Consider the following 14,427-nt stretch of genomic DNA (forward strand, 5'->3'; position numbering starts at 1 on the left):
TACGATGGTCTTTACTTTCTACACGGTGCATTTCAAGGTCCTGCACCCATCCGTCGGTAAACTGTACCTGGGCTTGTTGCAGTGACCGGAAGTTACTAAACTTCATGAGTGTATGCACTCACTCCAAGAACTGTATGATTATAAATATGCATATAAATATGCTAAGATGAGATAGCTGACTTCATCTAACTAGCAAATGTTGTCCAGGCTATGTTGGTGATACAGTTTTTTTTAAATGTGTATGATATTTTTGTCATGCGATTTTAAAGCTGGTCCTACAACCGCATCCAAGAATAACATGCAGCTTATCTCAGAACTGTCGGTGAAAATTATTCTTGGAGCTAGGTTTAATTGAGCTGCATTTTAAAGAGGTGCAATTTCACAATTTGTGTATATTTTCTAAGTTCACTATTTTGTCATGTGTTGAGAAAAACACAGATTTTAAAATTACATGGTCTAATATTTACATTTAGCATAACTGCAACATTATTTTTTCGTTTTTTTTTTAAAGACTCGAAAGGACTTGAAATTCAAAGTTTCAGACTTGTGACTTGACTCGGACTTTTACACCAGTGACTTGAGACTCGACTCTGACTTGCCTGACATTACTTGAGACTTGACTTGAGACTTGAGGATAAAGACTTGAGACTTACTTGAGACTTGCAAAACAATGACTTGGTCCCACCTCTGTTAAGGATGTGGCGGTGGACTCCGTGGCCCAACATATCCCAGAATGCATAGCGCGGCAGTGGGTGTGGATAATTTTGCCGGAAAAAAAACGGCGGAAGAGGGGAGGCCGAAGAGTAAACTTTTAAAAGTAAGTACTGAATATTATGTTACTTATTTATGTGCGAATGTTTAATAACGAAGAACATTAAAACATTACTGTTGGCCACATGTCGGCAAAGTTATGTGACATTAGCGATGTTTGTACTAACTTGGTTTTAAAGCCGTAACTTTAAAATATACACCGTTCAATTGTTGACGTTAATCTTACAGAGAATGTGATGATTTTATGGATATTTAAATTAAGCACTGAGACAATTTTAGTAATGCCAATATATTAAAAGAACAATATTTGTCTCTCCTATATATAACACAGTTATATATACAGTGTCAAAGAAACCTGTCTTTGAGTGAAGATTTAAGGTGACAGGAAATATAAATAATATAAACAAATGCAGCTTGAATCTTTACTGAAGCTCAGTATTTGAAACAGAGTTCATTCACTGCTGTAATAACTAATAATGATTGAAATTATAACTTTAATATTGGCCATATTATATTTACATTACCAAAGTGAGATGACTTTAGTCTCATGAACAACATTAGCTAATTGTTATTTACTAGCTAATCTTAAATGACTGTTCAGTACAGAAGTGAAGCCCAATAATCATGATTTCACAGTCAGCCTCAGATACTTACCAAATCAAAGCTCATGTAGAAACAAACAAACAAATGAACAAAAGATTTTCTCCTTCATTTCTGTCAAACAAAGCTGTATGAAACGTTTCCAGCTGTTAGTGTCATGGTTGCTAGGCATCCTGGGCAGCGAGACGGAGGCTAGACTGTCCCATTTCACAAGCCTCTCACTTCCGGCCTTTGAGTACGCGGCCCTTGTGGGCCATTAAGGCTGCAGACCCTGAATTGGGATACAGCCCCTGTTTCGTTCTCCACCCAGTAACCTAGATTCCAGCAGGCAAAGATTGGACTGACGTAAACACCCAGGCCTAAATTGCCTACTGGAGGCTCCGGGTCTAAATTAGTGCCCTGGCCATAAAGAAACCAGAAGCTTAGTGAACAAAATCAATGCTTGGATGACGACATTGTGTCACAAATTGTATTTTCTATTCCTACATTGCCCTTTCGGTGTTTCGCGACAGTTGGCGCTTAGAGGTGCAGCTTTATTATTGGTACCCATAGCTGCCATTAAGACTTTTTTCGGCTAATTTTATGCGCTGTAGACGGGGCGTCAATGTGGGCGGATACTCTTACAAGATTTTGATTGGTGCGGTCACATCATAGGCCTTGCTGTTTGATAACAAGGCAAGACGAGGGGGCAACCGTTTTCATTCAATTTGTTATCACGCCACAAGAAGCAAGCAAAGGATCTTTAAAGTTGACGAATACATCTGAAACTCTCGAGGTATGGCTTTTAGTCAACATGCAACTGAAATCTCGGTAATGTTAGACGAAATGGTAACTTTTACCTGATGCTATCTACCTTGTTAGCTTGCGTGCTACAGAGCTATCGTTTGCAGCTAGCTAGTTAATGCTAATATGAAAAATGGATGACGTTACCGTTTATATACTGCTTCTTTTCGTAAGTGTATTGAAACTGCATTTTATTAAGGACTGCTTCTTATTCAGATTCTCTTAGGATAGCACTTCTAAGTGCCTCACACATTTATGATATTGGGATCGATAGTGGAGCAGTTAGCTTAATGGCTATTGCATCATTCTTTAGCTTTGCCTTTGACGCACATTCTGAGAACCTTCACAGACATGTTGACGCACATGAATACACGGTTTACCCTGAGATGATTTACAACATATGGACGATATAGCACGTCGGAAATTCTCCCTAATCAGTGTTTATTCACTAATTAAACCAAATACAATAAAGGTCATTCATTAATGCTGTCCGAGTAAATGTTGCTTATTAACCCATAAGAAGCCCTGTACACAGTGAGGAAAGTTCCTGTTAAGGCTTTAACACTCTCCTATAGGTTTTACTAACAGTAAAAAGAGTCTGGGCTCATATATGTTAAATTTTAAGTGTACAATAGTGTGAATTGAGGTTGCTATAGTAGATGTCCGAAAAAGGCTGTGCGTGTTGTTGTTACTGAAAGGAAGGTTTGTTTGTTTTTTTTAAATGTCCTTTCAACTCGACAAACCTTGTTGTTCAATAGCCAGACACGGATTTCGTAAATGCCAAGTAACAGGCAAGACTATGGTTTGTTGGTGGCAAAGAGTAAATTGTAAAGTTTGTTAAATTTTATAATGACCTTTATCTCCGCTAGTGTTGAGCTATAACCTTCAATTATTTTATGCCTCTTCATTCTTTAGTATGCTAGGAATCTGTATAATCTTAATGAACTTCAAAAAAAGTTTGCATATGCTACATTTAGTTGAGATTGTTAAGAATATATGCTTATGTGTTGTTTATGTTTTGAGCGACCTCTCATTTCTTTACGTTTTCCTGGGAAAATAGGAAATAGTTGGAAATCAAGTATTTGGGGTAAATACAGAGTTTTTATAATTCTAACAAGCTTAAAAGTCAATATTTGGAATGACTACCTTTTATTCTTTAAACAGTCTTCAGGACTAGTTCTCCAGACTTTTTGAAGGACATTCGAAGCTCTTCTTTGGATGCTTGGTGCTCTTTGTTCCATTTTCCTTGACGGTGATCCCACAATGCTTCAATAATGTTAGGGTTCGGGATCCGGAGAGGCAAATCTATGACTAATGACTCTTAAGCTAATTTTTAGGCTACTTATATTTTTTGCTGTGTACTTGTTCAGTTTTCTATTTTAGCACATATTGCAGAGTTTTCAAACAACAGCTTTTTGAAAACTTTGTTGGTGTAAAAATACTTCTGTTCTGTCAAACTTATCTTTGGAGTTTTTTGTGGATTAAACTAAAGAAATGTCTTTATGTGACAGGCCGCTACTAACCAAGTGCCTAAAGATAAAAAGGATAAGATTGGTTATTTCAAGTCAAATCAAGTGGCTTTATTTTCATTTCAACCATGTGCAGTGGTACAGTACACAGTGAAGCAAGACAACGTTCCTCCAAGACCACGGTGCTATATTTAACAGACAATCAACACAGGACTACATAAGGTGAGCAAGAAAAGTGTGCAAAGATTGCACACACAAAAAGACAACCAGTTGTCTGTTGTGTGTAGACACAACACTGGCTCATCTCTTGAATCGCATTGTGTAAATACTTAAATGATTCATGGGTCGATGTTGAGTAACTTAAAAAAACAACAAAAATGGTCAAGTATAAGGGCTGAACTGAAAAAGCAGCCAGTGTCCAAAAGAAACTTTGAAAGACCTTCAATCAAAATGTAAAGAAAAGTGGAATGATTCAAGGCTTTTGCACAGTATTAGACATAATTTTATGTCATTTTATGTTACGTTCTATTTGTTTAGCAGCTCTTGGAAGATCAGCAATAAAATTAAATAAAACTGGGTAAAGCTTTTAGTAGTTAGTCGGCAAACACAGAATCCCTGTGGTATCCTTAAATGGAACTTCACAGTAGTAAATGCGCAACACTTTGAATTTAGAATTGAGGATGATTCTTATTGTTAGTTGACTAAATTTTTATTTGAACGTGGTGAATGTGTGAACATGGGGTCTTGAACACAAGACCTGTTGGGCTCCAGTTACTGCCTGTCATTATTTTCTGTCAAATAATAAAAGGTTCAGGAAGTTCACAGGGGGTTCAAGGAGATGACGTCATCTAATAGTCTTAATGCAACATCGATTAAGTATATTTAAAAGTAACCACTTGATTATTTTTAAGCAAATGATCAAGATTAGTATCAGATGCTAGTAATAGTTAGGAGGTATTTGTCACTTATTACTAGATGGATTACATTTCAAATGTTTCAAAAATATGAAGGAATTTGTGTAATCTCAGTTTTTTTCTATCTGATTTGTGTTTGTGTAATGATTTCTAGTTTGAAGAGACCTTTAGTCCTCATAATGGAGCCTCCTCCTAAACAAATAAAAGATTTTTGTCATGCTGTGTTCCCAGTCTAAATGATGGATTTTAATTTTTTTTTCCTTTTCTCTTATTTTCCTGCTTTGTCCAGACAGTACACTGTTCTGCCTCTCCATCCAGTGGCTTCCGAGGTGTTCGTGCTGTCAGGGTGATGTCAACAGCCTGTCTCGCACGCTTGGCAAGATGCAGTGGTCTTCACGTGGGTCGAGCCGGTCTTGTACAGATGAGCGTAGTCCCCCTTCCAGTCCAGCATGACAGCCACTTCCAGTTCATTTTCCGCAAACCGTTCCACACCCCGTCAGAAACTCGGCACAGTAATACACGCTTTGATCCAGACAGCAGCGGCCGCCCCACTACCTGGGATTCATTTGGAATCTGGGACAATCGTATCGATGAGCCCATCCTGCTGCCCCCCAGCATTCGTTACGGCAAGCCCATTCCCAAAGTTAGCCTATCCAAGGTAGGCTGCGCCTCGCTCATTGGTCAACGCAAGGACAATGAAGACCGCTACCGCGTCTCCGAGCTGACCGACAGGGTGCTCTACTTTGCTGTGTTTGATGGGCACGGTGGATCGGAGGCAGCTGACTTCTGTGAAAAATACATGGAAAAATATATCACGTAAGGAGTTCATATGAGTCGCTGTCACAAGTAGCTTATTCATTTCTGAATAATGTGAATGTCAGATGTCACAGCTCTGTAAGTGATTTTTCTTTCTGATTTCCTCAAGGAACCTTCTTGCAGACGAGGAAAATCTGGAATTAGTTTTAACAAAAGCCTTCCTTGAAGTAGACAAAGCTCTAGCAAGGCATTTGCACTTCTCTCCAAATGGTAGGTGCTTTCACATTATATGTTCTTGGATATGCTGTGTACTCTGTTTTTATGTGATGACACTTGTTTCTTCTCTCTTCAAACATAATTTACTTATCCTACTTAGGCGTTGAAGCTTTGGATTTCCCCACTGAGCACTTTTGGTTAGAGGTCTGTCATTTTCCCCCCCAAGTTCCTTAAATAATTCATGAATAAATTAGCTACGCGTAGAAGATATGTTAGTGTTTTTCTTGCTTCCAGCACGACATTGCCAGAAACAGAAAGGTAACAAATTAAAGGAAAAATCAGAGTACACATTTGGATAAACGGAACAGCTTTACCTTACATGCGTGACGCCACACAGGGTTTACCCAGTGGGTCGATTAATGAGAAAATTGTAGGAATTCTTGACTGCTGTTATCAGATCTCGACCATTTAAGAACGTCACTACCCCGAGGTACCTCCTAGTGAGAGAATATCATTTGGACAGAATCAGATCTGTCAGTAGAGGTTTAAAGACTTTGCATAATTAGTTAATAGTGAGTTTTCCTTTAATTTGTCACCAATCTGTTTACTTTTCTTTGTCTGCAAAGTGTTATGTTTAAAGCAGGCATTTTTATTAAGGAATGTTTGAGTATAACTCAAAAAAATTAATGCAAAACATTTCCCTCAATAAATCTAATTTACATGTTTGCCCTATTTCTGTAAAATTCATCAGCTTAGCTTGAAATTTCTCAACCACCTTTTATGTCTTAAGTTTAATGATATATGAACGCTAGTGTACTTGTTACATGGCCTCACTTTGGCCTCACTCTGTGAAATGTCCCAATATGCCTGTATGTGTGTGTGCATGTTATCTACGGCAGCTGCGGAGCCAGCTAAGAGCTGGAAGCCCTTGGCACCAGTGTGGATGACGAGAGGCTAGATATTGAAGGAGAGTCCAGCGGGTCCTAAATCCTGGACTACTGGAAGGTTCCCTATCTTTCTCTCACTTCTCTCTCTCTCTCTCTCTGCCTCTACCTATCTCTATCTCTCTTTTTGATTTTTCTCTTCTCACCAAGTGTATGCAACGCTTCTTGTGAGACAGTGCTTCAGTTTGAAAGTTGTGTGAGATTTATGTTGTCAGCGACAGATCCAGTCCATGTTTAATATTCAGATTAAGCTTTAAAGAACGTTAAGTCTCTATCAGCTCATTTAATTCTGAGGAGAGGAAAGGATAAACTTTTTAATTGCATAAAATTTTACCGTTATTTATCTACCACCAGAACATTGTTTGCCAATGTCAAATATTTGACAGTAAAACTTGTTAATCTTCTTTGTTCCAGTAATTTCTCAACATTTGGCATAAATAAAACATTTTTTTCTTATTTATTTAAAACGCAAGTCGTTTACTTTACTGAGTCAGTTGAACATAATATTTCTTGTGACTGACTTATTATATTTTCTCAACCCTAGAGGCATCCATGGTGAACATAAGAGGAAAGATAAAATGCTGAACTCACTATTATGACATTCTCTGATGTTTCTGTGTTGCTTTACGAGTATCAGGCCCAGTATCGGGCACTGATAAATGTTGTTGTTATTTATTATCTTTTTGGATTCAGCTTTAGATTTACCTGCTGTAACATTTGCTCTGGACCTCAGCTCTATTCTGCAACAGTTCAACCTGCATGTGTGACTGCCTCCTCTGTTGTTTACTGTGTGAATATCTGTAGTTTTTTCTAAGTCTACTACATGGCTTCCCACCCATGTGTTCATGTTGTAGCGTGTGACTGCGAGTGCGTGAGATACACCATGTTGTTGTTAACACTATGGGCAGTGGCTTTGTGGAGCTTGAGATTTTCTCGTATGTCTCTGTAGCACCCGGGATGAACGCAGGAACCACCGCCACCGTGGCCCTGCTGAGGGACGGCATCGAGCTGGTGGTCGGCAGCGTGGGTGACAGTCGTGTCATGTTGTGCCGCAAGGGCAAGGCCCTTAAACTCACTGTTGACCACACCCCTGAGAGAAAGGACGAAAAAGACAGGTACATGATGCTTTTAAAAGCAGGTTTTAAACTTCATTTTTTCTTTCTTTTTTATTAATTGTAAGTGCCCTGAAAAGAATCCTGCCTTCGTAGCATACATGTACTAATATACCGATCTGCACCTGTTTAAAGGATAAAGAAGAGTGGGGGGTTTATCACCTGGAATAGCCTGGGGCAGCCAAATGTCAATGGCAGGTTGGCAATGACGCGTAGCATTGGAGACTTTGACCTGAAGAAGACGGGAGTCATTGCTGAACCTGAGACCAAAAGAGTAACGGTAGGTTTGTAAATTTAGTTTGTCACTGAAATATATATTTTTTGATACATGTTATCTTCAGAAGATGCAGTTTTTGTCATTTTTCCTCTGTGCACCACCACAGTGGGTCTTAAATCAGACAATAAAGATGCAACTGACTTTCAAACTTTTGAGGGTTTTTACAAAAATGTTAGTGTATAGGCACATATGGCTGCCAATGGAAGCAAGGCACTGGGGTTATTGGTAATGTGACTGCTGACAGAAGTAGCAGGATGAATTCTGAAGTGTGCATGTCATGCTGCAAAAAAAATTTGACAGTGCAAATGATAATGACCTAAAGCAAACTGGAAAAACAACCCAAGAGCTTCTTGAGGGAAAGAAATTTGATATTATTCAATGGCCAAGTCAGTCACATGATCGTAACCAAACAAAGCATGTCTTCAGTTACTAAAAACCAAACTGAAGTCACAGAGAGACACAAACAAGCAACAACTGAAGGTGGCTGCAGGAAAGCCCTAACCGAGCAGCTCGAGGGAGGAAAGCATTAGGTGAGACCTTAGCCACTGACTGCAAAGTTCACCCAGGTGTTTAAAAACAATCCTTATATTTAAAATGTTTGTCCGATTATTTCTGAGGCACTGAAAATGGGGACTGTTTTATAAAAATGACTGCAAAATATTTTGTTTGTATTTTGTACGTCACGATTGTTTGATTTAAAATCCACATTGCTGGTGTATTGGGCAGAACCATGGACTGTTTTAATGCAGATCTCTGCAACAGCACATTTTCACATCTGTTGTTCGCTGAAGAAGACAGTAAAGCCAGTCTTACCATCTTCTTGTAATAGTTCAGTAGATTTGTCTTTTTAATGTCTGTTATAAAGTATTATTTATTTATTCCCTTTCAGTTGCACAATGTCCATGACTCATTCCTGGCGCTGACCACAGATGGCATTAACTTTATTATGAACAGCCAGGAGATCTGCAATGTCATCAACCAGTGTCACGAACCCAAAGAGGCAGCACAGAGAATATCTGAGCAGGTAAAACATTTGATGCTTTTGTTGAATATTAGCCCATGGGTCAATGTGTTACCTGTTCTCCTACAAAGTTGTTTGTTGCTGGGTTTCATTAAGTTTTGGTTGACTCATGTACTGAAATGATCTGTTAGACACAAAAAAGCTTCCCAAAACCGTGTCCATGTTTCCTCAAGTCTGGAATTTCCTACAGAAGATTAATTTTTGCTTGAATTTATCATTCATCCGATGACTTTCTCTAACCTTGTTGTGCTTCACATTGCGGTGCTCTGTTTTGTTTTGTTTTTTTAAGGCTATTCAGTATGGTTCAGAGGACAACAGCACAATCATCGTGGTGCCGTTTGGTGCCTGGGGAAAGCACAAGAGTTCAGACACGAGTTTCTCTTTCAGCAGAAGCTTCGTGTCCAGTGGTCGCTGGGCATAGGCTGCGGGACATAGGATGAAAGGACGAGGTCTGTTTAAGACTTTGTTAACATGTGCAATACATTTGGCTTCCTGTAAAGAAACATTGTAAAAAGTGTGTGGTTTGCCGAAATAATGACACCTAATGGCTACAACATTAATTACAGTTGCATGATGTTTATTGCCTGTGTGAACAAAGAGGCAGTGAATTCATGGGGGTAAATCTCCCTTTATACAAGGTTGTATCTACTAGCAAGCCAATGACCTCATAGGTGCTAAAAGTGTGTGAGCAGCAGACGGGAATGTGTGTTGGCTAAATCTGTAGCCTGCTCTACAGATTTAATTCCTCACCTTCTTCTGCCATTCACACGTTGTTTTATCAGTTTAGATTCATCACACCACAATCTCACTCACAATTTCATTTTTATTGTTAACCTACATTTTTAAAGAAAATGTATCCCACCAGTTTTAAGAGCACAGGTTTTAAGTTTGGACCATTTCTCCATTTTAATTTTGGGAGCAAGTGCAACAAAAGGAGTCAGGGTTGGGCAATTGAACTACAGTGATTGGTCATCAGCTGCTGTGAAACCCACACCTTGGTTGAAGAACTGGTGTCACTGATAAAGTCACTGACTGGGCCTTAAAAACTTTATGGCAAATTTAAAATATCTAAATTATATAGCTTTCCTATAAGAATTGTTCTTGTACATTTAGTTGCAAACCAACACTTTAAAATTTCCTTTATATTTAAAGAAAAACAAAATTTCTTAAAGAGCCGCAGAAGTTATTGGAAGACTTGGACAATCTTAAAAGATGTAAAGGTTTTGAACAGAGCTGCCTGGACAGCATTTTGGTGACTGAACTTGGTATTTATATAGGAATAAAAATGAAATTTTATGTTTCTTTGCCAGGCTTGCTTGATTTGCAACAGGTCCTTTAAAGGGGACTTAAGTGTTTGAGGTACTGAATCATACTGTTTCTGTTCTGTAAATAATCATCTGTGTGATATGTACACCTGGAAAACTGGTCTCACCTATATTTTCTTCACATCTCAGCTACGTTTGGCACATCAGAATATTCTACACATGCAGGTCTTTAGACACGGACCTGTGGTGTGAGTAACCTGGCGTTATTTTTGGTTTTCCACCGTTGTGTGTCAGTCAGACACAACAAAGCACACCTAATGCAACACTAGAGAATTGTTTAGCTAAGAGCCATGTATGACAATGTGAATGTTTGCTTAAACTGAAACAATGTAACCAGTCTCTGTAGGCTATAGGTGTGACTAAGCTGCTCAAGTCGTGTTGGCTGACCTTATGTGAGTGGATGTGTTTTCAGACTTAATCCGTTGAGCTGGTGGTGTGATCTTTTATTTTGTCCTTGTTAAGGCTAAAGAAATACAGCACGTCATATTTATCAGCATTATTTTATCTGTGAGTTCCTAATGTTGTATAAACTGTCATCTTGTAAATGTTCATGTAAATATATTTTCTCTCCCTTATTCTTGTATCTAACGGGACTTTGGATATTATAAAGGCGCTTGTGTGTATGATTTTCAAAATAGTTAACAAGCCTTCTGTCAGAGTTACTCTCTAACCTTGTGTTCAGTATTTTACTGTACTTTGTTGCACTGCCTCTGAAATATAATCATTGTGGTGTTGGATCTGCACCTGGGACCCAAATGTGACCGTTTGAACGACACTGTTAGTACTGTACTCTTGGTCTAAACGGCTTGTGACACTTTCAATAAAAAACGATACATTTAGAAACAGTTTTCTTTGTAACATGGACGTGTTGTTATCCTCGTGTAGGTGATCGAATGCTTTTGTCCATACAGTGAAAGATTTACATCAACAGAGCAGTTTACATGCCACTTCAAACAGATAAGAAAACATTGATATTTTTTAAAATATTTATTTTTGCATTATGTCTACATATATTCCAGATTTTTCTTTACTTTTTTTTTTTTTAAATTTATTTTTTTAACATTGCCAACGAGCTCAAACTTGGTCATCTTTATTTAGAAAATTACAAATTGTATGGAAGAATTTGATAAATTAAAGAAGGCAGGTGTCTGAAAAATAAATCTTGGACACCTTAATTGAGTCCAGAGTTAGGAAGCTCTGCTCCACCTACTTGACTAATTAAATAACAGGTATACGTAATAAATAATGAAATCTTAATTGTTGTCAGTTAGACAAGAACACAATTTTTTTTTTTATTATTATTATTTTTTTTTTTTTCAGTTAACAAAAAAAAATCTCATTTTTATCTGGATTGATTGTGTAGATTCAAACTGCTTTAAGTTGTTGGGGAAACAACCTGACAAACGAATAATAAAAAAACTTCCTGTTTATCCTCAGAACAAATTCAAGAAATTTCCAAATGTAAATGGAGAACTAGACAAAACTAGACATTCACTCAGTTGTGGTCAATGTCAGTTTGATTTCTACAGCACTTTGGTCAGCCATGTTGCTTTTTAAAGTACTTTACGGGTTGGTTTAAAACCACATGAAACTACACATTAATAAAACAAAATCAAACGAACATATTTGAATAAAACAAGATAATAATAATAATAATAATAATAAAGGGGAACACAACATAAAAAGCCTGATGGGACTTGAATTTGACTTTGAACTTCAATTAAAAGGCTGGATTTAAAAGACTGCATAAACTACAGTACAAATATCAAGTGGCAGGTTATTGCATTAGTCTAGGGTCTGCAGCTGAGACTGAATCGAGACTTCGGTTGCACTGAGAGCATCTGGCTACATGTTTTGGAGTTATATAGGTTGAGCGGCTTGACTAAATAGATGAATGACATATTGTTTAAGACTTTAAAAGTAAGTCAGAAAGCAGCCATCTCAGATCTATGTGAAAAGTGCCATGTGCCACAAGGATACATGACCACAGCATGGAGATACTCTGAGAGAATATTCTGAGCCACTGTGAGATTTCTCCCAAGGCCACCAAGGGGAGACAGAACTCAAAGTTAATGTTTGTTCTGACACTGATCCAATGGATCCACCACAGAATCCACGGCAAGAAGCACTGAGTGGGATTGCAGGTGTCAGCCATTGCTTCACATCTTTCCTTGTCGTGGGTTCCAGAGTCGTTTTCCATCCCTGCCTTCTGAACATGAATGCAGTAGACGTCTTTAGGTGGAAGCTTCCACAGAGTAGAGTTACTCCGTGACACCAAAGAAGTTACATAAGACCGCTTTCCTAACGCACTTATGTTGAAAATTGATAGGCACACTAATGCACACATGCAGACTCTTTCAAACTCTGGACGCAGCATCACACCGTTGCAATCTAATGCTGCTAAAATTAGGATCATAGTTCTCTACAGTCTTCACAGGATTGTTGGCAACCTAACAGAGACTATATCTTGTGCAATAAATCCATTATGCTCTCCTGTGAAACCTGATCCTGTTTAGTCAAGAGTTGCATGAAGACACAGATATAAATTTTCTTTTACACGCAGGCATTGAAATCCAGCATTCACAGTCACACTCTGGGCTTTAGTATCACAAACACAAAGTTACTGCAGTACATCTACTTTACCAGGATGCCACAGGTAGATATTCTCTCTTGTGACAAACTAAAGTTAGCCACACATATTTAATTAATTTGACTGACGATAAAAGTTTGTGTAAGATGAGCCAGGTATGCAAACTTCAATGCAATGATACATTAACATTTAAATTCCCACCCCCTAAAAATCTGTAAGCTGTGTATCTGTCAGTCACCCCTTGAATTAAGTGTCCAGAACTATTAAACTGCATTTCTAGACATTTTAAAAGGGGATAGATGCTCTACTAACTACTTCAGCTACAATCTATTAAGTTCTGACCCTCAGCACTCATGTGTAACCCCATACAGTAGTGGGTAGCTAAACAACAGATTGCCAGATGCAGATTTCATTATATTCCAACTCCTGGAAGAAACCAGTAACTCTGGTGGAAAAGGGGGATAAGCTGATTTATTATAAGTGGCATAACTATAGAAAATGCTATAATGAAGTTATCTGGCTAACTTTTGTATGAATAAAACGGAAAAAAAGAAAAATGAGCAGCTGTGAAAAATGTGATGGGCCTCAGCTCCCTCCCCCAGCCTGAGTGGGGTTGACCCTTGTGTGAGCTGCCGCTGGCCATCAGTCTGCAGCAGCAGCCCTCTCACATCCTCACCGCCCGGTAAGTCCCAGCTACAAATATTTTCTCTCCTCACTCTGTTGATTTCAGCAGCTCCTCAATCATATTTTATTTATTAACGTCTGCAAGAAATCACGTGCAGCTGCTGCCTTGATTTAGCATTGGCGCAAGAAGAAATACTCCCTTAATTTTATCTCAGGCAGGTTTGACCCATGGAGTGTAAATCACCGAGGTCACGTGTTTTACATAGCTATAATATTCTTGTCCACTCATATACCTGCTGTGTTTTTTTTCCTTTCTTTAACACGTGAGCTCAAACACAAAACACTGCTATAAAGAGCAGCGCGTGCCACAGAAACAACGTGTGGATTTAAAAACTGTACTTTGTTCCCAATAATAATAATAATAGTAAAGCACATCAATACGTTTCAGTACATCTTTAGTCCTCTAAATTAATACAAGTTAAAATAAATAGTGGACATGTCCTTTGAGTCAAGCACCCTCATAAATGTGTTTAGAAATATTAAGCTTACAGTGTTGTCCAGCATGTCATCCCCGAGTAATGCAGTGAAAAGTCCACTGTTCCTTAAATTCCAGGATTTTTATTTGTTGTATTTATTTATCCTTATCAGTTTATCCCTTCGAAGCCGTAGAATACCAGCCTTAGCCTGCATTTAAACTTACAACTTCAAAATTAAATTAGATTAGAGTAGATTAGAAGAAATGTGTGTCCACATGTTGATCTTTTTTGCTTTATAAAATTTAGAGCTAATGCCTCCTTTGGCAATGAACATTTAGTTACTATCTTGTTGTTTACCACTTTTGCAGGTGTTTATTATTTAAGTGAGACTCTCAGGATGGTTAAAACAGCTGATAACTATGCTGATTTTAGGATTATTGCTTCAAAAAGTGATTTGCATCCAGCAGGTATTCAAGAGGTGGAAACCTTAACACCACTTCAAAGCGATCCTTATCACCATACTGATCAGTCTGTGCCTTTAGTAAAGTA

The 14,427-nt window shown here is 38.2% G+C and overlaps 2 protein-coding genes across 4 annotated transcripts in view; one reads left to right on the forward strand and one right to left on the reverse strand.

Moving 5' to 3' along the window:
• herc3 (HECT and RLD domain containing E3 ubiquitin protein ligase 3) overlaps positions 1 to 1,526 on the reverse strand; it is a 36,338-nt gene extending 34,812 nt beyond the window's left edge. Inside the window, exon 1 of the mRNA XM_085459067.1 lies at positions 1,426 to 1,526. The gene's annotated coding sequence lies outside the window, so the exon portion shown is untranslated. The remainder of the gene's footprint in view (positions 1 to 1,425) is intronic.
• Positions 775 to 11,035, forward strand: ppm1kb (protein phosphatase, Mg2+/Mn2+ dependent 1Kb). 3 transcript variants are annotated; one of them, XM_085459072.1, is made up of 8 exons: positions 1,783 to 2,146; positions 3,760 to 3,845; positions 4,827 to 5,353; positions 5,463 to 5,563; positions 7,403 to 7,568; positions 7,701 to 7,845; positions 8,732 to 8,866; positions 9,153 to 11,035. In XM_085459072.1, exons 3-8 carry the CDS (start codon positions 4,887 to 4,889, stop codon positions 9,282 to 9,284), a joined length of 1,146 nt encoding a protein of 381 aa, XP_085315198.1. In that variant the 5' UTR covers positions 1,783 to 2,146; positions 3,760 to 3,845; positions 4,827 to 4,886; the 3' UTR covers positions 9,285 to 11,035. The 3 variants fall into 3 exon arrangements, with proteins under 3 accessions (XP_085315199.1, XP_085315198.1, XP_085315197.1); XM_085459073.1 differs by lacking the exons at positions 1,783 to 2,146; positions 3,760 to 3,845 and adding an exon at positions 775 to 817; XM_085459071.1 differs by lacking the exon at positions 3,760 to 3,845.
• The last annotated feature ends 3,392 nt before the right edge of the window (positions 11,036 to 14,427 follow it).

This window comes from Copadichromis virginalis, linkage group LG6 (genome assembly GCF_057382275.1).
Source record: "Copadichromis virginalis isolate Kocher_CV1m ecotype Utaka linkage group LG6, C_Virginalis_male_GT1.1, whole genome shotgun sequence".
NCBI lineage: Eukaryota > Metazoa > Chordata > Actinopteri > Cichliformes > Cichlidae > Copadichromis > Copadichromis virginalis.

Coding starts and splice junctions, on each gene's coding strand:
- ppm1kb (XM_085459073.1), top strand. CDS start 4,887: ATGTCAACAGCCTGTCTCGCACGCTTGGCAAGATGCAGTGGTCTTCAC. Junction 5,564..7,402: donor TTTGCACTTCTCTCCAAATG/GTAGGTGCTTTC, acceptor ATGTCTCTGTAG/CACCCGGGATGAACGCAGGA. Junction 7,846..8,731: donor CTGAGACCAAAAGAGTAACG/GTAGGTTTGTAA, acceptor ATTCCCTTTCAG/TTGCACAATGTCCATGACTC.